This window comes from Felis catus, chromosome E1 (genome assembly GCF_018350175.1).
Source record: "Felis catus isolate Fca126 chromosome E1, F.catus_Fca126_mat1.0, whole genome shotgun sequence".
Classification (NCBI taxonomy): Eukaryota; Metazoa; Chordata; class Mammalia; order Carnivora; family Felidae; genus Felis; species Felis catus.
The window spans coordinates 1,781,074-1,808,116 of record NC_058381.1 but is presented as its reverse complement, the minus strand read 5'-3'; the positions used below and the strand labels follow the sequence as shown (position 1 = coordinate 1,808,116).

General features: G+C 60.0%; 1 protein-coding gene and 1 long non-coding RNA gene across 15 annotated transcripts in view; one reads left to right on the top strand and one right to left on the bottom strand.

The window, feature by feature from the left end:
• Positions 1–42: 42 nt before the first annotated feature.
• MINK1 (misshapen like kinase 1) overlaps positions 43–27,043 on the top strand; it is a 43,478-nt gene continuing 16,477 nt past the window's right edge. For all 13 annotated transcript variants that reach the window (XM_023243743.2, XM_023243745.2, XM_023243744.2 and 10 more), the window contains exon 1: positions 43–293. In XM_023243743.2, coding sequence (XP_023099511.2) covers positions 237–293 — 57 coding nt within the window. In that variant the 5' untranslated portion in view covers positions 43–236. The remainder of the gene's footprint in view (positions 294–27,043) is intronic.
• Positions 897–3,591, bottom strand: LOC123382093. Of its 2 annotated transcripts, none has more exons than XR_006589914.1 (2): positions 2,882–3,591; positions 897–1,590 (listed from the first exon to the last, which is right to left on the bottom strand). It is a non-coding gene; the product is annotated as an uncharacterized LOC123382093 (long non-coding RNA). The 2 variants fall into 2 exon arrangements; XR_006589915.1 differs by having other exon boundaries at positions 897–1,586.

Below are 27,043 nucleotides of genomic sequence, written 5' to 3'. Positions count from 1 at the left end.
GGCCGCTCCGCGCCTGCGCAGGAGAGTCGGGAGGCTCGGGTTGCGGACCGGGCGCCAGCTCCTGTCAGTCGGTGGGTCGGTCCTCCCGCCGGCCCTCCCCCTCCGCGTCCTCCGGGGGAGGCGCGGCGGAGTCCGCCCCCGGGATCCCCCCCGATGGGGGAGAAGCGGCGACGGCGGCAGCGGAATAACCGAGCCGGCGCGTGAGCGGCCCCGGGGCCCGGCTGCCCGCGGAGGCCATGGGCGACCCAGCCCCCGCCCGCAGCCTGGACGACATCGACCTGTCCGCCCTGCGGGTGAGCGCGCCGCCCCCAGTCTCGCCCCGGTTCCTGCCCCCGCCGCCGGGGAGCGGCGCGGCCGCGCGCCTCACGTGCCCCCCGGGGCGCCCCCCGCCGCGGGGCCCCCGCCCTTGGCTTCCCCCCTGTCCGTGCACGCGCTGCGGATTCCGGGAGCCAGGTCGGTCCCCGCCCTGTGCTGCCCCGCCCCCACGCTCCCCCGCCGCCTCGGCCCGCACTCGGGCCCCGGACCCCTTCCCCCACCCCGCTTCCCCCAGACCTCGCCCCGCCACCTGCACGGTCGTGCCGGCGGTGCCCCTCCCTGGCCCCGTCCCCGCTCTCGGCCTCTTTCCAGCCTTGCCCCTGCTCGCGTCTCCTTCCTCCTCCTCCCCTTTCTCGGCGCCTCGGATTTTCACTTTGCAACTGCCTCGACAGCCTCCCCCTCCTCGCCCTTCCTCCTCCTCGCCCGCCCCTGAATGGCACGTCCTCCCTGGCCGGAATTTCAGCCTTTCCGTCTGCACCCCGCGCCCCCCGCGGCCGCCGTGGTCCCCGTGCGCGGCTCTCCCTACGCCTGGTCTCGCGTTTCGAGTGCAGCAGCCCAGAACCAGGCATTTCCGGCCTCAGGGTCCCCGCATATTACATTACCAACTCTGCAGCGGTGTGGGGCTGGAGCCGAGACAAGTGCAGGGGGGAGGGGGGACGCGCTGGTTCCCTAAAGAAACCCAGGCTCGGGCTGGGGAGAGGATGTTTCTGTGCATGTACACACACATGCGTGTGGTCGGTGGGGAGGTCGGGATGGCAGCGGGCATGTCTGCGTGTGCTGGAGGGAAGGGGGAGGTGATGGGGTCTCCAGGGAGGGGCTAACCAGAAAAGGGCACGTGCACGCCCTCATTTGGGAGCTGGTCGGCCGCGTTTGTTCGTTTGTTCTGCTCGCAGCGCTGGCTTAAGGAGCAACTTAGTGATCTCAAGGTGAACACTCCAGACCGCCACCCAGGTGCGCTTTCTGTCCGGTGTCCTTCCGGCTTCCTCCACAGGCCCAGGTGTGCGGAGCGCAGGATTTCCCCTCTCGGGGTTGGGCTTCTCAGGAGGCCCGGGTTTGGTGTCTGGCTTTGGAGTTCGCCGGGGAACGTGGCCAGTAGTGGGAAAAGGCGGTCAACCACACGGGTGCCCCGGATACGCCCGGAGGGGAGAGGAGAATTGAGGAGAGCAGAGTCATGTCGTTAATTGGGTCTCTCTAGGTGACACAGTTTCTCTCGACATTCAGGTCATAATTTGTTTGGTGCAATGTTGGGCCAGTTCAGTGTTCTCTCCTGCCTTGCTGGAGAGAAGGTGATGAACAGTTGCTCAGGAGGGAGACTAAGTATTGGGGTGTGTGCGTGTGTGTGTGTGTGTGTGTGTGTGTGTGTGTGTGTGTGTGTGTGTGTGTGTTGGCCGGCAGAGGGTCTGAAGGCTTTAGGAGGGAACTTCTGAGGGTCAGTTTGAACTGGGATACTCAGCTGATATCCAGGTGGAGTAGGACAAGGTGCAGTTGCAAGCCCCCCGTAACGGGCTGTGCCCTAGGATGAACCCCCATCTTCCCTCCCCACCTTGGTTGTTGATTAACTCTGGCCACAGGCTCCCGTGGCTGCGGGGACTGACATGCAAGAAACACCGGGAGGGTCCAAACCGTGACCTTTGGTTTCTTCCCTGTGGGACTCTGCTTGGGCTTCTCTTTCCCTTTGGCCTCTTGGTAGTTTGGCCTGGACCCCTAGCCTGGGATTTCCAGCCACTCTGCAAATCTGACCTTGGACGTGGCATTTCCCTTCTGGATTTCTCTGCTAGAAGCCACGCTAGCCTCCTGCCCGATTCTCCTCTCCTTCCTCTCAGGAGAGGCCTCACACCTGCTTTCTTGCCTCCTGCATAAGGAAGTGCTCCCCTCCCCCTCCCACCCCACTACTCCAGGGCAGGAGGGGGAGGGGGCTTTCTTGGAAAAGGAGCTAGGGAGGGCCTGCCTTCTCCTCGCTGCTGACCTTTTCGCAGTGCCTGCCCCCTCCGCCCCACCTCCTGCAGAGCGAGCACCCCACCTCCTGGAGAGCGAGCGGCTGTGGGTGGCTCATCTCTTGTTTTGTCCCGGTTTTCCAGTGACAAACGGCGACCCGGAGAATTAGCGGCGACACCTGGTCTCCCTGGCCTGCACCATCTTGTGTTGGGGGCCCGGGGAGGGGCTGGGAGAGGACCACGTCCAGCCCTTTTGAGCAGGCCTGGAGGGCCCGGGTTGTCTCTCTCTGGTTTCGAGCTAAGGCGTGGTTCGCAGCTGGTGCTGAGAGTAACAGTCTGGCGTAGGGGAAGGTCGGCCTGCCCGCACTCCCAGCACCGCGGGGAGAGGCCAGTGGACCCGCCCCGGGGTGACCTCGGGCTCCACGGGCTCGCTGGACCTCTCTGACACCCCACCAGCCTAGGGGCTTCCTCACTCAGAGTCACCTTGGCCCCCGACTGGCAGCAAAGAGCCTTTCCTCCCAGCTCTACGTGGGGACAGTAATGGTGCCCAAGTCGAGAGTTGCTGCCAGAGTTCTGCGCATTAAGTCCCGGGTCCAGCTCCCGGCCCAGGGGGCCCGTGTGGCGGCCCTTACCGTCGTTGCTGTCATCAGACGGCAGTCACAGCAGCCCCCCAGCACAGCTGTATCTGGACTAACGCTCCTTGGCCTGCTGTATTTTTACGCAGGTTTTATATAGCGTTCCCTTAGTTGGCTTTTACCGTCCTTCATCACGTTCATTGTCGTCAGCTGACGTGCACGTTTGTTTTTATCGACAGGTTCGGCGAGAGCTAGGATTTTTGACTGTTTTGCTCATCTTTGCCTTTCCGGGGCCTGTTTTGCACATAAGGGGGGTTCAGTGTTTGTTGAATAAACGCGTATTCCGACAAGTGACGGTCCCCTAGCACAATGCTCGCTCAGAGAAAGCATTCAATAAATGTCACGCTTGTTAGGGTTCCTCTTGCCCCTCTCTTGGAGACACACAATTAAGAACATCTTTGCTGAGTTGTTTTTGGAATCAGGCTTTGTCTGGTGGTGCACAGAGTTCTGGAAGCTTCCATCCGAGCGATGCCCTTGGAGTAAAATTAGGATCTGCCAAGAGAAAATATGGGCCTCTTGCCTCAGACCCTCTCCGTGTCCAAGCTTGGTTATGTTCCAGGAGAATCTTCTGACTTGTGGCTCTTGGCTTCTCGCAAAGGGTAGAAATCAGTAAAGTGGACGGGATGAGGGAGGAGCAACCCCCAGGCCGACCTCTTTCCTTTCTGCGTTGCTCCTTGTGGGTGACCCACCTCCCAAATCAAACAGCTTCTCTTTCCCGTGCGGCCAGCTGGAAGTTTCAGACGGCAGGGTCCTTGGAACTCTGGAGCCGCCCCCCGTGTCGCTGGGTTGAAACGACGTCACGGAGCCCAGTGAAGAGGGACTGGTTGATGGGTAGTAATGCTGCCAGAGGTGTTCTTTTTTGGATGATTTTGTGTCGTTGTGTCTCTCCTTCCCCTTCCTTCTCTCCGCGCGAGGCTGTGGGGCCGGCGCCCTGGGAGAGTGGCGGCTCCGGGCACGTGTTCCCGGGGGGACCCACCCGTGTTCCGATGTGCTAGCTGCCCAGACGCTGGCGGTGGGTGCCCCAGGCACACCGACCCCCTGCAGCCCCAAGTAACTTAAGTAGTGACTCTTTCCCTGGAAAACTGCAGGGGGAGGCGGGGCCGTTGGGGAGCCCACGGTGCCGCTTGAGCCCACGGAGGGGAGGCCACAGAGAGCTCGGCTGGAGCCAGGTGTTCGGCCACTGCCCCCTTCCTGCCATGGACAGGACGGGACAGGTTGCGGGCAGCGGGAGGGGCGGCAGCACCCCCCTCACACTCGCCCCAGGAGCTCAGTCAACGCCCGGATTTCGCACCCGGCCTCCGTTCCTTTCACCTTTGGACGGCTTGATACGTACAGTGTCCTCCCGTCATTTGGGGGACGAGACGGCAGGAAGTATGTGGGACGCCCTTTATAGGCTTGTCCCCGGGCATCGGTCTATGAATGAGGAATGTGGTAATCTCTCAACCCAGAAACATCAAACAGCTCTGGGGCCAGAGAGCATCTCCAGAAGCCATCCAAGAGTCGGCCTGACTAACGGTGCCGTGTCCAAAGTTGTACAGGACCTTCCTGCCGCAGTCACCGAGCATTGGCGGGCACCAGGTTCCAGGTGCTCCGGGAAGGGTGTGACATCGGCCTCGGGGCCGCACTCAGCTGTTGACTCAGAGCTCTGGGGGCATTCAGCCTAGACATGCTTCCACAGGCTCAGGCTCCCCCTTTCTTTTTGTTTCCTTTAAGGTGTATTTATTTATTTTGAGAGAGAGGGAGGCTGAGGATCCCAAGCAGATTCCACGCTGGCAGCAGAGAGCCTGACGCGGGGCGTGAGCTCCCGAGCCGTGCGATCCGTGACCAGAGTCGAAGTCGGACGTGCAGCCCCCTGAGCCACCCAGGCGCCCCAAAGCTCCCCCTTTCTTAACCGTTACTGCTCTCCTCAGTATCTTGGAATCCTCAAGGTCTGGAAGTTTTTGTCAGTTCTGATTCCCGGGGATTCTCCTCATTTTCCCTTGTCCCGTGTGCGGTCATCTTGAATCTCAAGTCCTTTCTCTTCCCCAAGCATCCCCTTTACATCCCCGACTCCCTCAGTCTCTTCCTACGTTTAAGGAATCGAATGAAAAGTAACCAGGTTAATAAGTCGACTTTCAGACCGTTTCCTGAATGCGCACGGAATATAGGAACATTAGAAACTTCACTTGGTGAAAGCACCACGTTCCCTTCTCTTCCATCCTGTCCTTCCTGCTGGTCTCCTCACCAGCCGGTCCTTGACTTGAGTCTGGGGTTCTGCCATCTACAGGAAGCACCTCCAGAGGCTAATTGAGGGGGTTCTTGAGGGTTTTTGTTCTTTAGAAGGGTAGGGAATGTGGAGGGAGGAGAAAAGGAAGGTCTGGAATTACACTGGCCCTGGGAGCCCCTGGAGATTTAGTCTGGTGGCCAGGCAGCCCGAGGATGTACTTGCTAACTGTGGGGGAGGTTTCTTGTTTTGTTTGAGGAAAGATCTAGAACTAGGCACAGAGGTCACATTGAGGCACAGGGTAGACGTGGCTTTGCTACAGTCTAGGAGTGGGGAGAGGCATTACTAAAATGGCCATGTACGTAGTTATGCACGTGCGTCATCACAAACCACGATAAAGGCCGTGGCAGAGAACTTTAGCGGGCCGCGAGAGCATATGACAAGAATCTTTCTTACTTTTCATAAGACGAAAGTGTTTGGTGGTTGATTGAGGGACCGACAGGTCCCAGGTCAGAAAAGCGAGCTGGCAGCACCGAGAAGGAATAGGGGGCACCAGCGGGAGGAGTTTGGCGATGGCCGGAGTTGGGAGACCCTGGAACGGGGCAGTTCTTCGCGTGGAGCGTTCGGTTGACAGCCGAGGGCCCGGGGCCTCCAGGCTTCATTTCCACAAGGATTTCTTCTGAGCCTTCCCGTGCGGGGGGGGAGAAAGAAGTTTATTTTGAAGGGTTAGGGCACGTATATGGGACGGGCCCGTGACTCCTAGGACCCTCGTGTTTGTTTATTGAGGGAGGATCTCTGCGTGCTGTGTGTGTGTGTGTGTGTGTGTGTGTGTGTGAACTACGAGTGAGCGTGCCTGTTGTCTACAGCAGGAGTGTGAGGGTTGTCCCTAGATGTGTGATTTTAGGTTGGTGACAGTGGTACAGACTCGAGGCAAACAACGTGAAGTCGCGACGTATGCACTCTCGGTGAAATGATCGCCACCGTCCGGTAATTAGCGTTTCCGTCTTCTCGCGCAGTCACCTGTAGGGGAGGGGAGGGTGTCCCCAGTTGCAGTGAGCTGAGCGGTGTCTGGGGCTGGAAGGTGGGGGCGTCCCCCAGAAGTGGGCATGGACAGGCCCAGCCCCGGGCCTCGCTTCGGCCAGCCGTGGGAAGTGGGGTTCTCCCCGTTAGTAGACCCTGTGTATAAACAGACGAGGTTCTCAGCTGACGCTGTGTGCCAGTGAAGGGTGAGTGGGGTGCGCAGGGGGAGTGTTCCCGACTCCGCGTGTCGCCAACGGAAAGGGCTGGGGCAGCCACAGTGCGGGGAGGGCGGCGGCCTCTGGAGAGAGATGGCGAGGACGGACGGAACCGAGGAGACCGTGCCCAGGAAAGATGGAGATGGTGGGCAGGGGAGGGGGCCGGAAGGCCTCGGACTCCCCGGGAAGCGTCCCCACGGCAGGAGGACCTGCCTTCCAGGGGTGTTTGGGTGTCACTGTCACTGTATCCGGGAACCTCTAACGGCATCAGCGTGTGGGGCCGGTGTCCGCAGCACGGGGGACACTGGTCCCTCCGCCCAGGTTGCCCGTAGTGCCTCTTGTGAACCTGGCGTGGGCTCGGGAAGGCACAGCTTTCTGCCGTGAAGTCCCTCCTTCGCTGCCTTCTGGGTGGAGAGAGGGACGTAGGCAGTAAATGACTTCTGCATGGCACACGCCTCCCCTGACAGCTTTTATTTGTCTGCCAGCACACCTCCGAAGGTAAAATGGGCAGGCTCCAAGCCAGACCGGGAGGAAGAAGATTCTCATGTTCTCTCTTTACCACCCACCCGCTCTTTCTCTCAAGGCCCATTTGTGAGAAGGTGGCTGAAGCGCGTGTCGTACTCGGTCCTTAATTCTGAGCGGCTCAGGAAAGAGTCTTCGAGAAAAGAGGCAGGGGCGCTCCAGAGCCCAGGCGTCAGCGGCAGGAGCGGGTGCCCACGGTGTCTGGGAGAGGAGGCTAGCGCACTTCTCTTTCCTCTCCCGTCTTTCTCTTTTCCAGTGCTTTAAATTGTTTTACTTACAGAGGGCATGTGTGTGTGTCAGAGCACGGGAGGGGCAGAGGGAGAGAGAGAGAATCTCAAGCAGGCTCCGTGCTCAGCATGGAGCCCCACACGGGGCTCGATCCCACACCCTGAGATCACGACCGGAGCCAAAATCGAGAGTTGGTCCCTCAACCGACTGGGACACCCAGGCGCCCTCCTCTCTGGTCTTTCTGTTCTCCAGTTGTTGCCTCGAAGACAGAGGTGCGTGCGAACGTCCTCTCAGATTGCAGAGGGAGGAAGGCAGCCTTCCTAGGGTGTGCTCTGGGGGAGAACGGCCCCCTGGGGGTGGGTGAGTGACGGGGGACAGCGCAGTGACGGGGACAGGTGGGGGAAGCCGAGGGACAGGGCTGCCGTCCGCTTCCCGCTGCCCCTGGACCTTAGGACAGCACAGCTCGATGGGCTGGGCTGGTCTCACCATGGCTTGGAGACCCTCTGGCCTCGACGGGTTCTTCACACCAGAACCCCCCTGGGCCCACGTGTCCCACAGCCCTGGGTTGGGGGAAGGGACAGCATGTGGCTCCGAGGCCTGTCGGTTCCCTTGTCCCTAGACCCCCACATGCTCCTTTCTCTTACTTCGGTTCGGAGCTCAGGCTGTTCCAGTACGAGTCCTTTATACCTGGGCGTGGGGTCGCTGCAGAAGGGTGTGGGTGAGACCGGTAAGCAGTCCTCGCAGCGCAGTTGGTTCTCTCCTCGTGTAATCTCACCGTCCCTCCCAGAGTCCTTGGGAGTGGGCGACTCTCCCCTCGTCGCCCGCCCCGGTCGAACACGCCAGGGCTCATGGAAGGGAGTCCGCGGACCTCTCTGGGGCCGGACGGCCAGTAAACGGCGGATCCCGGGGTGGGACTCGGGTCTGACTCACTGCGGAGCCCGAGCGTGTTGGCTCCTGTGCCGTTGGCTGCCTGCTCCGGGAGGCAGGGCCTGGCGGTGCGTGGGGGAGAGAGGGCCCTGTGTGGCCCACGTCCTAGGCCGTGTGCTTTGAGAGCGGTGTTTCCTCCTGACTTTCATCGTGAACGCGTGGGTGCAGCGAGCAGGCCTCGCGACCTCTCGTGGGAACACACCGCTGTCCCTGTGTCTGTGCTCACGCTGTTCGGAGGCTCGGGGAGCGTGGCCCGCGTCGTGGACGGAGGCAGCCTGCGCGAGGACTGCCTGCAGCCGTTGAGGGGCACGCGGTCCGGATTTGTGTCTCGACAGAGGACAGGCTCTGTTCCTAGACGTGGGGCGTGTTTCGAGAAGCGGGAGTGGGGCGCCAGCCCGAGCCTCTGGGGGCTGTGGGGGGCTGGCGTTGGCGGGCACATGCCAGCAGTGCTGGCTTCCCGGGGCCCGTGCCCGGAACTGGCGGAGATTCGTGGGTGCTGGGCTGCCGGGTGGAGCACTGACGACAGGAGGGAAGGACACTCACGGGAATCCAGGAGATTGGGTTCAGAGGAGAGTAGACGGACTCAGAGAGGCTTGTCCTTCAGCAGGAAGAGAGGAGGACTCTCACTCCTGCCTTAAAAATGTTTTTTATCACAGCTAAACAGGCACAAAATGGAGCATTTTAGCCGTGTTAAGCGCGCCGTGCAGCCGTCCCTGGTGCCCATGTCCACACCCGTCTGTCCCCATGAAACGTGAACCCCGGCCCGGGACCCACCATTCCTGCCTGCACCCTTTGTGCGTGTGTGGAGTGGAGCTGGCCTGACGCAGCAGGTGCCTCACTGGTTGAGTCGGGAGAGCTGACCCCTCGCCCGCCCGCCCGCCTCCCAGGAGGCGCCAGGCCTGACACGGATACGCGCCAAGTGGTGCAGGAATCAGTGGCGGACGAGGCAGCGGGAAGAGAAGCCAAGGGTCTCTCTCCTGTTGTCAGTGCTTCTGGCCGCCTCCCGCTTTCCGGCTCGGCCTGGACCCACCGTGGCGCCCGTACCGGCTCCGACTCCTCATCCTGGGGGCCCAGGGCAGGGGCTGGAGGAAGGTGGGAAGGCCATTCGGGGGACGACGGTAACAAAACGCGGCAGCATCTCTGCGCGTGTTAAAGGGGAGGAAGAAACCCGCCCTGTGCCGGTCCCGTGGGCCCCGCACCTCGCCGTTCGCGGGGGTGGCCCGCGGGGGGTGCCGCTCTGCCCGGGGGCTCGGTTCCACACACCTGTGTTCGCACAGCGCCAGCAACCTTTCTGGGTGCCCAAGGCTCGGACGTGGACAGAGGGACGATCCGAGTGTCGGGTGGTGTATTCCGAGGTCTCTTCGGAGGGGGGATGGGCCGTAGGAAACCCTGAGCGGCCCTTGAGGCCCCTTTGATGACAGCCTCCTGGGCCTCCTGGAGCCCGGGCAGGCCGTGTCCCCGGTGTGGTGTCCACACACCAGACTCGGAGGGTGACGCAGAGTCGAGTTGGGTTTCTCAGAGTAGAGGTGGCCGGCACGGAGGGCTGCCCCGCTCCCTGGCCTTCCCTTTTCCACGCCACGTGCGGCCGCGTCATTGGCCTTCAAGGGGAGACGGAGGTGGGCTTGGCAGTCAGGTCACCCGGGAGGACGGGAGGGCAGAGAGCCCCTCGGCACACGGAGGCCTGCCTCGCGGGTCAGCATCCAGGTCGCAGAGGCCTCTGGTGGCCGGTGGGCATGGTGACTTAGGTCCACCTGTCAGGGCTTTGTCCCCAGATCACCAGTCTTTGTGCCGGATCCCAAAGACAGATGGACGTTTTCTCTGTCTTCTGTGTACGACCTAGACGAGGCCACACGTACTCCGTCCCCTCTCAGGGTCTGTCCAGAGTGCCCTCGCGCTCCCGTCTAAAGCCCCCTCTTTTCTTACGTCGAGCCGGGTGTGAGCGGGGGTTGGTGGTCTTCCTTGAACCCAGCCTGTCGTGCCCAGCCCTGGTGCTCAGAGTTTGAGTGAAGGAATGCTCCCGTCGCTCACTCCTGGGGACGCCGCTCGCCTGGGGTCTTACCCTGCCGTCCGGCATGGCGCTCTCCCTGGATGTGCTCGTCCGCACCGTTCGCTGATGAGAGTGAGAAGTCACCTAAGTGCTCGCGTGTAAAGCAGAGCCCCCGCGGGTCGTCTCACATCGTTCCAGGTGCCCGTGGGAGGCCAGGGGCTCAGAGCTCGCTAGCTCGGACCTCCGGCGCTGCTCGCTGACCCGGCCCCGTCTAAGTCGGGGGCTCGCGCGCGCTTGGCGGGCCCAGGGTCGCAGCCTCCTCACGTTGGGTAGACTTGACGTCTCCCTGGCTGCTGACCCCGGGGGCCGGTGGAGCTCCAGCAACACGATGCACGGGGCGGTGAGCGTGGCGTTCAGAGCCCGGAGACCCGGTTCCAGTTTCAGTTCCGTCTCTCGTTTCCAGGATGCGTGTCGTGTGGCTGGGACTTGGTTTCCTCGCTTGCAGGATGAAGGGGCTCAGTCAGAGTCACCTGAGTCACTTCTCCAGCCTTCAGGTGCCGAGCGCTGCTCCCGGAGGCGATCCAGTGGGTCCAGGGTGGAACGGTGACACGTTATTCCCCAGGTGATCTGATGCAGATCGGCCCCCAGAACTACGGGACTGGATGACCCCTAGGGTCCCTCCAGATCCAGGAGTCCCCTGCTCCCTTCTTCCCTCCCTCCCTCCCTCCCTCCCTCCCTTCCTGGAAATCCGCGAGTACCTACTGTGTGGGGTGCTGTTTGTTCTCAGTGCTGCCTTAAACGTGCGAGCAGGGAAGGGGCGCAATCTGCGACGTCCCGCGCACTTCGGGGGCGGTGACTGTGTGTGAAGCTGGGCGTGACGGAGTTGAGAGAACCAGGCCAGGGCGAGACGGCCAGGGATGAGGTCTGAGCTCGTCTGGGGAACACCGGCCCCTACTGTAGCCACCTCAGGGGGCCAAGTCGGGGTGTGGGTGGGGGGCTGGGCATCTGGGAAGGATGCAGGATAGGGGAAGGTTCAGAAGGCCTCCAGGCCTGTGAAGCAGGGACATCACCGTCCGAGCGCAGCGGGAACTGAGCCCTGAGCCCACCGGTGCAGCGGAGGGGAGTGGCCAAGCCGGGGGAGGGCTGACCTGGGGAGATTGGGCCTTTTACTGGGCTTTTGAAGACAGGGAGGGGCCTGGAGTAGTGGGGCCTTCCCATCACCACTCATCCCTAAGGGCACAGGCCCTGGAGACAGAGTTCAACTGACGCCCCAGTTCTGTCACTTCCTGGGTGACCTTTGGCGCGGGCCCATTTTTGTCATCTGTCACATGAGGGTAGCAAGGCCAAGGCCTGCCTCCCAGAGCCATTGTGGGGATGGGACACGAGCATAGGTAAGGTGTCTGGTTGGATAGGTGGGGGCTGCCTGATTTCTCATGAAAGAAAGTCCCAGAGGGGCGCCTGGGTGGCGCAGTCGGTTAAGCGTCTGACTTCAGCCAGGTCACGATCTCACTGTCCGTGAGTTCGAGCCCCACGTCGGGCTCTGGGCTGATGGCTCAGAGCCTGGAGCCTGTTTCCGATTCTGTGTCTCCCTCTCTCTCTGCCCCTCCCCCGTTCATGCTCTGTCTTTCTCTGTCCCAAAAATAAATAAATGTTGAAAAAAAAATATTAAAAAAAAAAAAAGTCCCAGAAAGGGCATCTCCTGGGGTCTGGGCATTCATGTTCTCCCTAGTGTTTTGTTTGGGAAAGAGAAGACCGTCTGGGCCGTGGGTGGGTGAGTCACTGAGGCCCCAGGTGTGAGCCCTCGGGGTCCCCTCTCCCTGCCCTAGAGCCCCTACAATCCCCAGAAAGTCCTCTAGCCTCGCCGGGGCCGGGACAGAGACCAAGTTCAGAATCTAGTGTCTCACCTTGAGAGTCCTGTTTGTCCTGCTGCCTGGGTGCAGGCGCTCTGGGCCCACCCAGCGGAAGCACCCGTGTGGGGGGGTGGGGGGAGCGTGGCCTCACCTGGGACGCTCTGATGGGGACGCGTGCCTTTGTTGGGACATGAGACCCGGGACCTGGACACAGAAGTGTGCAAAGTGCTTCACTGACTCCGGCCTGGGGTGGGGGCTGCCGGGCCCCTGGCCCAGGGATTTAGCCTTTCCTGCCTCAGACTTCCGCTTGCTGGGTGATTCTTCCGTGCCCTCTGGTGTCAGCTCACATGTCACTTCCCCAGCAGGCCCTTGGCCCCCTGGGTTGCTGTGACCTCACCTTAGTCCTTCCAGAAGCGCTGCTTCCTGTGGCTCTGTGAGGGAGGTGGCATTCATGGCCGTGGTTTGGTCTCCGGCAAGCGCTCGCAAGCGCTCGGTGTTTGTTGAATGAACGTGTGAACTGGCCCCCCAGGCGCAGCGCTGGTTTCTGAGGACAAACGGGAGAGGTGGGCCTGCTGAGAAGTTGGGGGAGCCTGTTGGCTTCATCCTGTCCCTCCCCCCCATCCCTCGGGCTGTCATTTATTCTGAGCTGGCCTTTGGTGGGGCCAAGGAGTATCTGGTCTCCACCCTTTGGAGAATAGCCCTGCTCTTGCTTTCTCAGTCTGTGATTCAGACACGCGTCCTTCCCCTCCCTGCCGGCCTCACCCTCCACCTGCTGGGCTGCCTGACTCAGCTCTGCGCCCTCTGCCCTCCTGCCCTTCCTGCTGGCTCTTTCCACGCCCGCTCGTCCCTTGTCTTCCATGTGGCTCCCCCTGCCACCCCACGACACCTGGTTGGCCTCCCATCTAGAATTACTTGTATGTTTTTTTAAAGTAATCTCTACACCCAACGTGGGGCTTGAACTCACGACCCCAAGATTTAAGAGGCGCAAGCTCTTCCGTTTGAGCCAGCCAGTTGCCCCCCCCACCCCAATTTGGAAGGAATGAGGGAAGAGACCGTTCACAGGCTTCCTTGGTCATGAGGCTTCCCTGGTCCCTTCCCTTGGATCTGTGGACACCTGACTCCCACAGGAGGAGGTTGGCAATGAGGTGTGATGATCTGTTTGTGCTGCAGCAGAAAACCATCAGTGAGAAGGCTCATTATTATCCGGCCCCTGATTACTGTTGTCCCCTGTGAGCTCGGGCTCAGTGTGTGCCAGTCTGCACGGGCTCAGCCCATCCCCTGCCACTGCCTCCTCCCTCTCCCTCCTCCCCCTCCCCCACCCTCCTCCCCCTCCTCCTTTTCCACCTCTTCCCTTCTCCTCCCCCTCCTTCCTCCTCATCTCCTCCCTCCACCCTCCCCCTCCTCCTCCCCCTCCTCCTCCCCCTCCTCCTCCTCCTCCCGTTCCTTCCTTCTCTCCCTTCTCCCCTCCTCCCTCCTCCTCCTCCCCCTCCTCCTCCCCCTCCTCCCCCTCCTCCTCCCCCTCCTCCCCCTCCTCCTCCTCCCCTTCCTTCCTTCTTTCCCTCCTCCCCTCCCTCCCCTCCCTCCCCTCCCTCCTCCCCCTCCTCCCCCTCCTCCCCCTCCTCCCCCTCCTCCCCCTCCTCCTCCCCCTCCTCCTCCTCCCCTTCCTTCCTTCTTTCCCTCCTCCCCTCCCTCCTCCCCCTCCTCCCCCTCCTCCCCCTCCTCCCCCTCCTCCCCCTCCTCCCCCCTCCCCCTCCTCCCCCTCCCCCTCCTCCTCCTCCTCCTCCCTTTTCCTTCCTCTTCCCATACTCTGCCCTTTCTTGTTCTCACCAGTGTCGCCTCCCAGAGACAGCCCTCCCCAGCCCAGTCTCCGGGGCCTCGGATCTGTGCCCCCCCACCCCACCCCCTCCGGCCCTCACCCTTCCTCCACTCGGTTCTACTTTCTGTCTGCATTCTGTGTTCATGCGCCACCACTCTTCACCCTACGTCCCCGTGACCCCAATGGTCTTAATAAGTGACCTCTTGACAGCATTTTCCCTTCCTCTCCGGGAGGTAGTCTGTTCGTAATGATTCTGCAAATCTGCAGCACTTCGTGGATTTCAGAGTGTTCTGACATCCAGGAATTCTTGTGTGCCGGGACTGGGGAGACGGGAAGGAGGCTCTCGGACGTTCTCGGACGTGCTGGTTTGCCTCCATCACACGGTGCCCAGGCCTTTGGTTCTCAGTGGCTGTTCCCTGCCGCAGCGCACTTAGCATCCCGCACCTCCGAACCTTCCTGGGCTCGGTCTTCTGAGGTGGGACCTCTGCCCTTCCCTCCCTCCCTCCCAGCCTCTGCCCACTTCCGTTTCGTTCCCAGAGTGCGCTCCTGGCTCCTCCGGGACGCCTTCCCTTGATCTCTTCTTGCCCGGTTGCGTCCCAGCCTTTGGATCTTTATTAATGTTCTTGTTTGGGTTTTGCCAACTATGTACGAGTTCACTGCTTTAAAAAAAGTGCCCTTTCCATTGATACGTAGTATTTACAAAGCGTATGAATCACGGAGCGCCGGTTCACGTGACAAAAAGGGACTCACTTTTACCGGCTGCCCGGTGCGTTGCTTTTAAGTGAATATTCGTGGATGATTAGAAGAGTGGAGAGAAACCCAAAACTAGCGTTAGAAACCATTGATTGCATCAGGGAGGAAGGAAGGTTTTTCTAGAGAGCACCAACTTTCTTTTCTCTTTTCTTTCTTTTTTTTTTTTTAAGTTTTATTAAGTAGTTTCTACACCCATCACGTGGCTCAAACTCGTGACGCTAAGATTGAGTCGGATGCTCTTCCACCTGAGCTAGCCCGGTGCCCCAACTTTCTTTTATTTTTGTATTTATCATTCAGCAGACAGATTTTGAACGTGGCCCTGACCCCCAAGAACTTAGCCTGGCAGAGGAGACAGACGACTGCAAAATTTTTCACGCGAATGTAACTGGTGCCGCGAAAGGGGGCAGTAGAGGGTCCCGTGGGAGCAGGTAGGCAGTCCGGGAAGCCGCCTGGAGGAGGCCGTGTCTGCACTCAGCTCTGGAGCGACGGGCCGGCCGGGAGCGGTGCGATTGGAGGAGTGAACGGCAGGCACAGAGCCCCAGGCTCCAGCTGCACCTTGGCAAACATGTCACTCCTCGGAGCCTTGGTTTTCTCATTTGTGAAATGGGCGATAACTCCTGCTTGGCTCACTTCCCTTGCAGGTATGAGGTGCAAACGAGATGGTGGCCGTGAGCCACGCGGCTGCGACGTGCAGCGTCCGGCTGTTGGCCGCGGTGGCCCCCAGCCGCAAGGTGGCCAGAGACAGAAGCGGGTTCCGCGGCAGAGCCGTGATCACGCTGCCGTGACTCCGTATGACACGTTAACAGCCAAGTCCCTTAGTCGCCGGGGAGGTGGAGGAAAGGCCGATGCGGGGTGCGGCCTTCACCCCGAGGCCAGAGGGTGCCCCCCTTCTCTCTTTCCCCCAGAACACCCTGTGGGCAGGCCGAGCCTCAGAAGCAAGCTGTTTATCTTTTAGGTGTTGGGGTTTATTTTTAAATTTCTGACTGTGGTGGTATTTATTTTTTCCTTTCCCTTTCCCCACTTTCTCCAGCTCAGCCTCAGAAAGAGACCATCTGTCCCCTGCCTTGCCTGTGGCCATTTTAGAACCAGCACCGGGGCTGCCGGCCCCCCTTCTCCTTCCCTCCCTCCCCACTGCTGACTCCCCTGCCCCTTTCCCCACGCCGCTCCCCAGGCACCCTCCAGCTCGCCAGGGGGGTCCCGGTCTGTGCAGCCGGGTCTGGGGGCAGCCCGGGCATCGAGGCACGCGGGGGACCGCTCCCCCCCTCCTCGCGTGGGCAGGGCCCTCTGCTCTGACTGGTTTCCCATTAGAGAAGTCTTTGTGCTTGTGCGTGCGTCGTGTCTGAACCTGTTCCTGCCTCTGCGCGTGTGTGTGTCCTTCTGCCACGGGGACCGGGAGGAGAGACTCGAACTGTCCCTCCCCCAGCACATAAACGTCTCCTGGTTTCTGTCCTTCCCCTCTGCTCCCTCCGTCCTGCGCGGCACCCCCACTGAGCACGTGAGGACACGCGTGGTGGTCACCGACCCGAGGGCCGTACTTCCCCGCGTGGAGCCAGAACCCAAGGGTCCGATTCGGCCCCAGTGTGAGGGGCAGGTTGGCCAGAGAGGGGTGGACGGTCGGGTTTGGGAGCAGGGGACATGGGGAAAGGCGTCTTTGCAGGTTTTGTTTACTACTGGACGTGCTGGCCTCCGGGGAGCCGGTGGAGGCTTAACCCTCCTGGTGCTCGCGCCCTCCTGGCCCTGGGCAGTGGGTGGGCTTCCTTCCTCGTCCCTGGGGCACGGGGTTCGCCAGTGGGCCAGGCTTGGGTTCGAGCCTGCTTTCCCTGCAAGCCCTCAGGGTAGAAACGGGCTGATGGCACCCTGCCCCCCACGCGTGTCGCAGGCACGGGGGTCCCGGGCACGACACCGGCTCCCCCAGGAGGGCCGTCTCCCGCGGGGGTGGGGGAGGCGGGGAGGTGTTCTGATGAGACCCCGGCCCCTCCGGTGCCCCGGCCACTGCCCCTACGACCCCCCCTCACCCGCACACTCTTCCTCAGAGACACGCCCCCACCTGTAGCACTGTGGGCGCCCATGCACACGCGTCCTCTGGCTGCTCACGGCCAAGTGAAGGGGGTCAGTGTGTACGTCCCTGTGCGGAGTACTGCCCCCTCCACGTGTCCCGGGGACCGGCCTGCTAGGGCACCTGTCTACCCTGCCCCTCAGCCCCTTGCCCTGCCCGGCTTGGCTGCGGTGCTCCGGGCTGGCCGTGGTCCTCTGGCCCCGGGGGTGGGGTTTGAAGCTGCTCTGCAGGGCAGGGCAGCCCCGTTCAAGCTCGCGCAGGCTGGGGCCCTTCCCCCAGGCCGGGCCTTGGTACCACGTCGCCCCTGCCCCTCGTCCCCTTTGTGGGGGCCTCCTCGGTCACAGGAAGAGCTCAGGAAAACAGGCCTATTGTGTGGGGCTGCCGTGTGCAGCCCCGTCTCCGCACCAGGTAAGTGGAGGCTCCGGGGCCCTGGCAGCCGCCGATCCAGGCTCTTCCACGCGGGAGAGGCGTCTGGCTCAGGATTCCGCTGCACCGCCCTCGGGTCCTGCTGTGGACACGGCTCCCCACTCTCTTCCCTGGAATCCCCTTCCCCGTCCGCCTGGTAGGAGTGAGCCTGCCTCCACTGGGGGGACGGGGGGGGGGGCTCCTGCGGCCCCTCCCCCAGCCCTGGTCCTCCTGTCCAGGGCAGCATGGCACCTCTGGGCCCCGGTGACAGTGGCAGGACCTGCCAGGGCACATCCCAGTGAGTGACACTGCTGGGCCTGCAGCACAGGGCAGACCGGCCCTTCCCCAGGCCTTGTGGTTCTAGTTCTTTCTACCACTCCAGAGCCTCCTAGAATCTTCTGGGAGTTCTGAGTGGATAGACCCTTCTAGCTCTGAAATTCTGTATTTATAAGACCCTGGTGGGGGGAGGGGAGGGCCTGGCTGGCTCAGTCAGTAGAGCACGTGACTCTTAATCTCAGGGTTGTGAGTTCGGAGCCCCATGTGGGGTGTAGGGCCCCAGGTCAGCAGAAAAGTAGGGGGTTGGTTTCCGCATCCTGCCTCCTTGCCCTGCAGTCGGCTAACCTCTCACGTTGTGGCATATGTGACTCCTGTCGGCGTGTTCCTTCCCTCTGTGTTGGTGTCTGACTTAGAAGCTCCTAGAAGGCACAGCCAGGGTATTTAAGGAGGCACTGTTTGACAGGCTCTTAAAAAAGATGTGGTGATAACAATTTGCATTTGCTAAAGTACTTCACAAAACCTTCACCCCTCAGGGGTTTCGTGGACCCAAGCAGACAGTGCAGGAGGTGTGGGGGGAGGCCTACCTTAGTGCAGCCGGGCTGGAGACCCGGGCTCAGCCCTGCCAGGTCTGGGCCACTTGTGAGAAATGTGCCCCCAGCCCTAAGGTGCTTGCCTCCTTTGGCCCATCTGTCACCTGCCCCTTTCCTCCTGGACCTCGCAGGGCCCAGGCCCTCCTCTCCCTGTCTGGGAATTCCCCCCAGTTGTGAGGGAGGAGCTGGGGTCTCTCCTTCCCTTGCCCGACGGCCTTGACCTCAGCCCTGAACTTCAGTTAGTAGCCCCACTGCCTCCACATCGCAGCCCCCCGAACCCGACTGCTCTTGGGAGGAGGACGCGGCCTTCCTCTGCACCCTGACCTCAGTCCCAAAGGCTCCCCGCTTCGGGAAGGGGAAGGAGGCGTCAGCTGGGGCCCCAGCCCTGCTGCTTGTCAGAGTTGTGAGTTGTGAGCGCTGTTTCCCCTTTTCTTCCTCCAGATGGGAGTCTTAGGGGGGGAAGCAGGCACGAGAGAGCCAGGCGCTGGCCCTGGGGGTCACCATTTAGGACTGAGGAGGAGGGTCCGGAGGGACAGTCCCTTCCTCCTGCCCTTGGTGTGTCCTCGCACGCGGTGTCTGTGCACCCGGCCGACTCCCCTCAGCTGCCCTTGCTTCGTGGGGCCCACAAGCGCCAAGTCGCCCAGCATCGGAGGAGCACCTGGAACCGGAGGAGCCCGGCCTGGGGGCCGGGCGGTCCTGTGCACGGACCACACCACCCAGCTGGGGGGACACCACCCTTGCAGCGCACGTGTGGCCACCACTGCGGCCGCCTCTTTGCATCTGAACGTACGTCATCAGACATGGCGAGTGGCGTCATGCAGGAAAGCCAGCGCCCCTAGCCTGGCCCTGCCACTCTGCCCTGCTACTTGTGCCCGAGCCCCGCCCGGCAGTCGTTGCTTCCGGCATTGTCATGACGCCCTCTGTGTCTCCCCCGTGGCCTGGAGGCTCACCTGGAGGCGTTACAAAGTTGTTTTTTTTTTTTTTTTAATGTTTGTTTATTTTTGAGGGACAGAATAGAGACAGAGCGTGAGCAGGGGAGGGGCAGAGAGGGAGACCACAGAATCCGAAGCAGGCTCCGGGCTGTCAGTGCAGAGCCCGACGCGGGGCTGAAACCCATGAACTGCCAGATGGTGACCTGAGCTGAAGTTGGAGGCTTAACTGACCTAGACCCCAGGCGCCGCACGTTACAAAGTTGTAACGTTTGTAAAACATGGAAGGTGAGAAAGGCTTCAGTACAGAAGCTGTTGCGAGGGAAAGAGCGCAGACGGTAAGTCTGCGCCCTCTCCGTGCAGCCACGTGCGGCCGACCCTGGCCCGCCGGGGTGCCCGGGGCACGGACGCCCGCAGCCCCAGATCTGTGTGGTCTCGGCCTCCCCGCAAACTTAACTACCGATGGCCTGCTTCCACTGCAAGCCTTAGCGACCCACGGTCAGGGGATTGTGCGCTGCGAGAAAGAAAGCATACGGGAGAGAAAACGCATCTCCAGTGCTGGCCTGTGTTCACGGAAGAAATCCGCGCGTGTTCGGAGTCCGCTGTGGTCCCGCGTGTGATGCCTTTTCACTCAGGCCCGTCCGGCGTGGCGCCCGCGTACCCCCCCGAGCGGTGTTCCATCCGTAAAGAGCTTCTGTCCCGGGCGGGAGACGAGACACGTAACCGTGTGACGAGTAGCGATGGGGTCCCGCTGGCTCGGGGCCAGGTCAGATCGAGGGAAGGCTGCGTCACCGGCTCCGGAGCCCGTCAGCTGCTTGCCTTTGGACAAGTCACTTCCCTTCCCCGAGCCTCCGTTTCCTCATCTGTCGACCGGAAACGACAGTGGCTTCCGTGTCCTGTGGGGTTCAGTTACTCGGCACGTGTAAAGCTCGTGGAGCAGGGCTGGCCACCAGGAGTAATTTTCACTGACTTTCAGCCCAGAATCTCACTGCGGTCTGATGCGGCACAGCCGCTGTTTTGGCTCCGGGGGCGGTTCCGGGTTCCTGGTGACACCAGGGGACAGCTGGAATCCGTCGGGCGTCCTGTCCTCACTTCCACCCCCTCCACTCTGCCCTGTTCTCGGGGGCCCTCCTCCCACTAACAGCCTCCGCGTTCCTGCATCTGACCTGCTCACGGCCTCTCCAGCCCTGACTCCGTGTGCCGTCTGGCGTCTTCCCTCTGGGTCCTAGTCGGGGAACGGCTGGTGTGGGAGGTCCGCCCCAGCGTGTCTTTTCTCTGTGGCCTTGGACTGCCTACCTTGGGTCGGGAACCCGGCTGAGGGCCAGGAGCTGTGACTCGGGGAAGGAAGGAACCAAATCGGGGGGTACCTGGCCGGCCCAGCTGGTGGGGAACGTGTGACTCTTGATCTCAGGGTCGTCAGTTGGAACCCCATGTTGGGTGTAGGTATTACTTAAAGCTTTAAAGAGCAAAGGAATGAGACCAAATGGTTGGAAACATGGTCCCTTAGGCAAAGGAGCTTTGAGCAGGGCAACGCAGGCCTCGGAGTCAAAAGTTTTTAGGGCAGAGCTCGGCTCTGCCACTTTCTGGCTGTACTCGACTCCGGGCGGGAAACGCACTTGTTCCAAACCCCCTTCACCTGTGACTCGAGCGAGCCACCAGCACCTTCCTCCACGTCTGTCATGACCCTGTACTTCCGGAGCCCTCAGCAGCGCCAGGAAGAACGAAGATGCCAGGTTGCCAGCTACTTAATTGTGAAAGGGCTGTGGGAAGAGTGGGCCGCGAGACAGGTGTCTGACACAGACATGTAAGCAGGACGGGTAAGGGCCACACGGAGGGGACAGGTGATAGCGTCCCCTGCCCGTAGGAGAGCACCGGAGGGCTCTTAGACCCTGCCGTCCTCACTAGAGCCCCTCCCTGAATTCCTGGACTTGGGAAGGGTGTTGTCCTAGTGCCCTGATGTGTCTGTGGCACAGACAAGCCCCTCGCTTATAATTAAAGTGTTTGCCTCCCCCCTCAGACTGTCAGCAACCTTGTGGCAAAGACCACCTCGTTTCATTCACCGCTGCATTCCTGAGCCCAGCATGGACCCTGGCGCACGGGGAGGAAGTGATGACATAGCCATTAGGTTGACAGCTTTGTGGGGAGTGGATTTGAGCATTTAGAACCGTAGAGAGTGAGCCGGAATGTTCTCTTGTTGACCGTGACCTCAGAGAGCTTAAGTGACTTACCCCCAGACACACAGCCTCCTAGCAGCAGAGCCGAAAACGGGAACCGAGTTCCCTAACTCTGAATCACGTAGATTTTATCATTTTCTGTGCTTGGCTCAGGACTTCGTATGTGTTACCAGACCAAGAGCACTTTGAGGGCCCCCTCCCACGTTTGTAGGGTTGCTTTCTTCGTGTGGAAACCGTCCCCGATCAAAACAGTCTATTGAGTGCCGTGGGACACGCTCATCAGATTTTTTTTTTTTAATTGTGTTTTGTTTTTATGAAGTAATCTCTGTGCCCATCGTGGGGCTCAGACTCACGACCCTGAGATCTAGAGTCCCGTGTTCTTCTGCCTGAGCCAGCTGGGCACCCCAGCTTTGTCGAGACTAGAGCTCACATAGCACAGGGTTCTGTAAAGTAGACGATGGTGGCTTCACAGACTTGCTGTCGCCACAGTCCAATGTCAGAGCGTTGTCCTCAGCCCCAAGTAAGATCCCGTGCCCGCTGGGAGTCACCGCCATCCCCCTGCTCCCGGAAGCCGCCGCTACTTTCTGCCCCTACGGATTTGCCTGCCATTGACATTGCACAGAAATGGAGCCATTCAACACGGGGCCTTGCGACCGGCTTCTTCCACTTAGCGTGTTTTCAGGGGTCGTCCACGTTGTGGTGTGGGTCATTGTTTCATACCTTTCCGTTGCCAAATAATATTCTGTTGCACGGGTATTTATCCGTTCACCGGCTGATGGACATTGGGTTATTGCTGCTTCTCGGCTGCTGAGAATAACGCTCATGTGAACGCTGCGTGTACAGATTCCTGTGTGTACGTATGTTTTCCGTTCTCTGGGACGTCTCCTTGCTGAGTCATGTGGGAACTTTCTGTCTTACATTTTGCGGAACTGCCAAACTGTTTCCCAAAGTAGCGGCACCATTTTACGTTCCCAGCAGGGCTCCAAGTTCTCCACATGCTCGCCAGTGCGTGTCGTTGTCCGTCCTTTTGAGTTAGCCCGTTCGTGGCCGTGTGTGGCTAATGATGCTGAACATCTGTTGAGGTGCTTATTGGCCACACTGTAGATCCTTGGAGAAATGTCTATTCAGATCCTTTGCCCGCTTTTTTTTTTTTAACTTTTAATCTTTTATTTATTTTTGAGAGAGAGAGAGTGTGTGTGAACGCGTGTGTGTGTGTGAGCAGGGGAGGGACAGAGAGAGAGGGAGAATCTGAAGCAGGCTCCAGGCTCTGAGCTGTCAGCACAGAGCCCGACATGGGGCTCGAACCCACGAACCGTGAGATCGTGACCTGAGCCAAAGTTGGACTTTTGAGCCACCCAGGTGCCTCCTTTGCCTACTTTTTAATTGGGTTGTCTTTTTATTATTTTATTCTTAAGGAGTCTTTTTTGTATTCTGGATACAAGTCCCTTATCTGATATTTATTTTTTCATTTATTTATTCATTTATTTGAAGCTGATTCATGTATTATTTCTGAGAGAGGGAGAGAGAGTGGGCGTGTGTGTGCGTGCACAAGTCGGGGAGGGGCACAGAGGGGGAGACAGAATCCGAAGGAGGCTCCAGGCTCTGAGCTGGGGCTCAAACTCATGAACCATGAGATCATGACCTGAGCCGAAGTCAGATGCTTAGCCAACTGAGCCACCCAGGTGGCCATCTGATACATAATTTAAAATGTTTTCTCTCATTATGTGGGTTGTCTTTTCGCTTTCTTGTTGGTGTCCTTTGAAGCTCAAAAGTTTTAAATTTTGAGGAAATCCAATTTATGGTTTTTGTTGTTGTTTATGCTTTTGGTGTCATTTGTAAGAAACCATTGCCTGATCCAAGGTCATAAAAATTTACTCCTGTGTTCTCTTTTAAGGTTTCTGTGGTGTTAGGGGGCAGGGGAAAAAAAAAGATTTCTATGATTTTAGCTCTTACATTTTTAGGTTTGTGATCCATTTCACGTTAACATTTGTCTATGGTATGAGGTAGGGATCCAGTGTCATTCTTTTGCATGTGGACACTCAGTTGCCCCAGCATCATTTGTTGAAAAGACTGTGGAATGACTTGGTACTCTTTTTGAAAATCAATTGACCACAAACTCAAGAGTTAATTTTTGGATTCTTTAGTTCCAGTCCATTGATCTGTATGTCCATCGTTATGCCGGTACCACACTGCCTTTATCACTATTCTGTGTAGTCAGTTTTGAAATCGGGAAGTGTGAGTCTTCCAACTTTGTTCTTTTTCAAGATTGTTTGTGTCTTCTGGATCCCTTGCATTTCCATAGGATTTTTAGGATAAGCTGGTCAGTTTCTGCAAAAGTGCCCACTGGGATTTTGATAGAAGTGCATCGAATCTATAGATACTAACAATATTAAGCATCCTGATCCATGAACATGGGAAATCTTTCTGTTTACATAAGTCTTTAACTTATTCCAACAATGTTTATAGTTTTCAGTGCACGTGTCTGACACTTTGGCTAAATGTATTCTTCTGGATGCTAGTATGAATGGAGTTGATTTCTTAATTTCATTTTTGGGTTATTCGTTGTAGTACATAGAAATACAGTTGGTTTTTGTTTATTAGTCTTACATCCTGCAACCTTGCTGAATTCATTGATTAGTTCTAATAGATTTTTAGTAGATTCCTTAGAATTTTCTGCACCCTTGATTATGTCATCTACACAGACAGTTTCCCTTCTTCTTTTCCAACCTGGATGCCTTTTATTTCTTCTTTCCTAATCACCCTGGCTAGAACCACCAGTGTAACATTGAATAGAAATGGCAAGAGTTGACAACCTCGTCTTAATCTCAGATTATTTTTTAATTTTTTTTTCAACGTTTATTTATTTTTTGGGACAGAGAGAGACAGAGCATGAATGGGGGAGGGGCAGAGAGAGAGGGAGACACAGAATCGGAAACAGGCTCCAGGCTCTGAGCCATCAGCCCAGAGCCTGACGCGGGGCTCAAACTCCCGGACCGCGAGATCGTGACCTGGCTGAAGTCGGACGCTTAACCGACTGCACCACCCAGGCGCCCCTCAGATTATTTTTTAAAAATGCACGTCCCCTTAGTCCTGTTCTTGAGAAACTTAAATCTCACCGTCTCCACCGTGACATCGAAGTCGGAATTCATGGGTGGGATAGCTTGGGAAGACTTTCAGGGAGGACTTCCTGAAAACAGCGGGATTTGGCTTGGCTGGCAGGAAAAGGTCGTTTGTAGGCAGGGCTGGTGTGAGGACGGAGGGGCTGAGGGGCCATCACGGGAGGGCAGTCGTTCATCAGTTCGTGGCACAGAGATGCTGCCCGCGCTGCCGCCCGAGGTCACGCAGACCTACTGCTACCGGGGACCCCACACCCCATCCCCTGCCAGTACCTCCCTGAGGTGCAGCTTCTCGGAGTGTGTTAGAACCCCTGGGAGGGGTGGGGGGGGGCAGGCATCTCTTAAATGTATAGATTCTGCTCCTCCCCCCAGGCCTGTGTGCTAAACCAGAGCCCCTGGAGCCAGATCCTAGGAGTCCGTTTCCGAGTGATTCTCCTGTACTGTGAGGTTTGAGAGCCCGCACCCCGGACATCCTGTGTAGGCCTCTCTTCCCCAGCTTCTCCTCCCCATCCGGGCCCCCACCCTGAGTGTGAGCACCGAGAGGAAGAGCTGGAGGAGGCCTCCAGCAGTGTTGTCATGGGGCTGGGTCTGCGTGCAGGGGCCGGGACTGGCTGGTGCTCCCCAGGAGCAGAGCACCTCCTCCGGAGGGTCCTCCGGATCCCCAGCGAAGAGAGTGACTGAGCACACGGACAAGGCAGGTTCCGAGGGCCCGCGTGTGAGGCCAGATCAGTGAAGGAATCCCATTTGAACTGGGCCTTCTGAATCCTCGGGTGTGTGAGTCGGGGAGAAGCCAGACTTGTGCCGCGTTACCACTGTAAGCCCGTGGGGCGTGCCGTCTACACAAGGTGGGATGTATATGGACACACATGCCCTCACGGGCCCCAAGAGACCCATCCAGCGCGCCTCCTCGGTCCCCTGTCTCTCTGTCTTCTTCCTCCACGGGCATGAGACGCCTTCCTGTCTCCATAACCATTTGTCTGCCCTGCTGCCTGTCACCTGATCCCTTCCTCTTGGCCAGGCTTCCCCAGGGGCTGCTGTGCCTCTGGGCTCCGCTGCTCCTCACCCGCAGCCCCTCTGGCCACACGGATGTTCCCGGTGCTCCCCCAGGCGTGCTTCCCCCAGGCTGTCCTGCCTTCCCCGTGGGGATGCACAACTGTTCCTCAGAGGCCAGCCTCAGCTCCTCTGTTCCTCCTTCCTGTCCACTCCACCCAGTGTGCTCTCCTCCAGGAGCCTGTGGACATGCCAGGCCTGACTGATGGCTGTCCCTGAGGCTGTGAGAGGGACCTTTTCCCAGTCCGACGCCCCGAAGCGGTCAGTGCCCGCGTCCTCCTGGAAGGTTGCTCTGCAGGAGCCTCCACTCCACTGGAAGCTTCTCGAAGCCTGGACAGCCCACAGTGTTCTTCTGGCATCAAATCCGCACCGCTGCCTCGGGGCACTCGGCCTGTCGACTGCGGGTCCATCGGGGACCCTCCGTGCTTCTTGTGTGTTGGGCTCCCGTTGTGTCCGCTGGGGGGTCGCCACCCTGGATTATCTGTGCTCGGTAAACGTTTAACAGCTGAGAGAAGCAAGGGACAGCTGCCTTGCAGACCTCCCTGCTCAGGGCCCAGCCCGGCCCAGGGCGGGCACAGACCCAGCCTCGGAAATTATCCACCGGCTGGCTACCGAAGGGGGCAACGCAACCGGCATGGAGGTGTCGGGACTCTGTTCCGGGAGCTGGAGGGGACCGGGAGGCAGGAGCCCGGGGCCGGGGCGGGACTGGGAGGAGGGGAGGAAGGACAGGGTGACCGGTGTGGAAAACGGTGCCGCGGTTGACAGGCGGAGAAGGGACAGCCTCCCTCCCGAGCATGTTCCGTGCAAGCTGTCGGGCACCGTGACTGCGTGTCACATGCCTGGTCTCGACCTGATTCTCGGAACGACCCTTCCCAGCAGGTGCGGCCGTCCTGGTTTGTGGGTCAGGAAACGGGCTTGGAACCGCAAACCCGGACACTGTGTCTGACCTCAAGGGTGGCTTTCATACCCCTGTGTCTCCCACACACGTGAGGAGGAGGCGGGTCGGGGTCCGAGATGAGATCTGTCTGTGCCGATTTGAGGTGCTCGCGGTGCCGTGGTCGGACTCGTGGGGGCATCGTGCTTCCCATTGGCTGAGGAGCACCCCTCTTGCTGTCTCCGTCTGTGTCGGAAGCGGGGACCTGCCCACAGGCAGAGGTCGGAGGTGCCAGCGCGGGTGAGCCCGTCCTGGGGGCTGCGGGGCCCCCTCCCCGAGCGTGGAGCTGCGGGCGCTCGAGAGAACGGGGCCCGGTCTCCTCGCACGTCTCGGTTCAGACAGACCTGGCGCTGGTCCCCCCACGGTGACAGCTTGTCCCTTTCCTGTGGGCCCGCTGTTTGTTTGAGACCCGGTCAAGGTGGCCTTGTTGGTGTGGTTTTGGTTTCGGCCACACAGAGCCACGACATCCCTCCCGGGCCGGTCAGCGCGGCCCCGAGAGGAGGGGCAGCCCTGCCCCGCGGACGACCCGAGCGGTCGGGATGTGCCGTCGGCCCCGGGCTGGGCTCGCTGCTTCCCTTTCTTCCGGCTCCGGGACACGGTGGCGCACGCTGTGACCAGGGAGGTCGGTGTGGATGCTCTGCGGAGGCCTCGGGCTGGTGTCTCCCTGCTGATGGCATTGGACCCAGGGTGAGGGGCTCTTGCGTTTGGTTTTCCAGAAATCCTAGCTTGGTTTTCAGAGTCGGGGCGAAAGGAGTTTCGGGTCGCATCCTTTTCGGGTTGTCGGCACAGAGGCCCCGGCCCGGCTCTTCTCGTGACGTCCTCCCCGCGGGTGGGGCCCCTCGGGCTGGCGCGCCCAGCCTCCCGCTCCGAATCGAGTCCCGCCGGCGGGGGTGCGGGTGGCCGCCCAGCAGCTGCGGTCCCGCGGGCCGTGAGCCTCTGTGGAGGCTTTGTCTGAGCCCCGTGCCTCTCCTGGCACCGCTGGCTCCGGAAAGCGGGGACTGAGAGTGCCGCGTCCCCACCGCCCCTCCCGGAGGCCCTCTCGCCGTCACCTGCTCTCCCCGAGAGCGCCCCCAGCCCCGGCCCGGAAGCCCTGGGTCTCGGGACCGGG